This window comes from Austrofundulus limnaeus, unplaced genomic scaffold (genome assembly GCF_001266775.1).
Source record: "Austrofundulus limnaeus strain Quisiro unplaced genomic scaffold, Austrofundulus_limnaeus-1.0 Scaffold1160, whole genome shotgun sequence".
NCBI lineage: Eukaryota > Metazoa > Chordata > Actinopteri > Cyprinodontiformes > Rivulidae > Austrofundulus > Austrofundulus limnaeus.
The window spans coordinates 112,525-114,426 of NW_013953562.1; the positions used below are offsets into that span (position 1 = coordinate 112,525).

At 39.3% G+C, this 1,902-nt stretch overlaps 1 protein-coding gene across 1 annotated transcript in view; it reads left to right on the forward strand.

The window, feature by feature from the left end:
• The window catches only part of LOC106534390 (serine/threonine-protein kinase 32C), a gene marked incomplete at both ends in the record, with an annotated part of 15,944 nt that extends 14,307 nt beyond the window's left edge, over window positions 1-1,637 (forward strand). The window contains 2 exon segments of the mRNA XM_014031014.1: window positions 1,227-1,264; window positions 1,548-1,637. Of these exon segments, the coding sequence (XP_013886468.1) occupies window positions 1,227-1,264; window positions 1,548-1,637 (128 nt within the window).
• Between the last annotated feature and the right edge of the window lie 265 nt (window positions 1,638-1,902).

Consider the following 1,902-nt stretch of genomic DNA (forward strand, 5'->3'; position numbering starts at 1 on the left):
TTAACTAACACTAACTTCAGCTAATGCTGACTTTAGCTAACACTAACTTCAGCTAATGCTGACTTTAACTAACACTAACTTCAGCTAATGCTGACTTTAGCTAACACTAACTTCAGCTAATGCTGACTTTAACTAACACTAACTTCAGCTAATGCTGACTTTAGCTAACACTAACTTCAGCTAATGCTGACTTTAGCTAACACTAACTTCAGCTAATGCTGACTTTAGCTAACACTAACTTCAGCTAATGCTGACTTTAACTAACACTAACTTCAGCTAATGCTAACTTTAACTAACACTAACTTCAGCTAATGCTAACTTTAACTGACACTAACGTCAGCTAATGCTGACTTTAGCTAACACTAACTTCAGCTAATGCTAACTTTAACTAACACTAACTTTAGTTAGCACTAACTTTAACTTTAACTAACAGAGTTTAACTAACACTAACTTTAACTAACAGTATAACTAACAGTTTAACTAACAAACTTTAACTAACAGTTTAACTAACACTAACTTTAACTAACAGTATAACTAACAGTTTAACTAACACTAACTTTAACTAACAGTATAACTAACAGTTTAACTAACACTAACTTTAACTAACAGTATAACTAACACTAACTTTAACTAAGTCTAACCTTAAGAAACTCTTCCCATGTGTTGTGTCAGCTGGGACTTCAGGCTGCTTGGTAAGCTCAGGACAAACGTCAGTTTTTCTCTCCTGACTTGAAGCACAGAGTAGRTCTGCTGTTCAAACTCACATCTTATTTTAGTTTGCACGACTTCTAAACGTGCATCGTGGCCGTGCACACACCTCACACCTCCACAGCCCCCACACTTTTAAAACTGTTCAGATCTCCAGAGACGAAGCCGTCCATGAGACTCTGAGAGGAAACAGAAACATGTTCTGGACACATTTGGTCTTTGAAAAGTAARATTTATAACAATGGTTTAACTGTTTGATTTATTTTATAGTAAATCAAACTTTGCTCCTGATTGGATAAAAAAGTAGCTGAAAAATTAAATAAATTCTAATATTTAAACATCAAAGAGCTCAGACCTGTCCTCAGAAAGATTCAGATCTGTGTTGAAGCAGGACGTCCATCTGAGGGTCTTCCTGTCTCCTTCAGGGACAGACTGAGGACAGACCGGACTAAGACCTGCAGGATTTCAGACTCTGACCCGTCTCAAAGTGTTGTTTTGTGTCTTTTTGTCTCTTTCAGGGACGTGAAGCCCGACAACATCCTGTTAGATGAACAAGGTGGGGACATTAATCTTTTATGTTTTACTTGTTAAAACCAAAGGTCAAAGGTCAAAGCCAACCTGAAGGTTTGTTCTGATTCAGATCAAACATCAGCTGATGGATCAGAGCACAGTTCACCTTCCTGTGATTCTTTAATTTACATCCTCTGACAGAAAACTACAGATAACTCCTTCATCTGACAAATAATCACTTTATAAAACTATAAAAAACAAATAATCAGATTCTAAATCAGATTAATGAGTCAGAAACACGACTTCTGATTCAGTCTTTGTCTCCTTAGGCCACGCCCACCTGACTGACTTCAACATCGCAACGATCATCAAGAATGGAGAGCGAGCCACAGCGTTAGCCGGAACCAAGCCTTACATGGGTACTGTCAGACCTGCCTCGGATCAATAATTTATATCAACCAGAACACCAGCAGTGGGTCCAGCCAGGTCTGAGACCCAGGTCTGAGACCCAGGTCTGAGACCCGGGTCAGAGACCAACGGTTTGACTTGGCTAAGAGTAATTACGCTGACCGCAACTGGCCCACTAAGCAAATAGGATTTTTAAATTACAAACTGTTTGGATGAAAAGAGACGTTAGCCGAGAGTCACCAGACCACCCCTCACATGGGGGGATCACACCTCGCC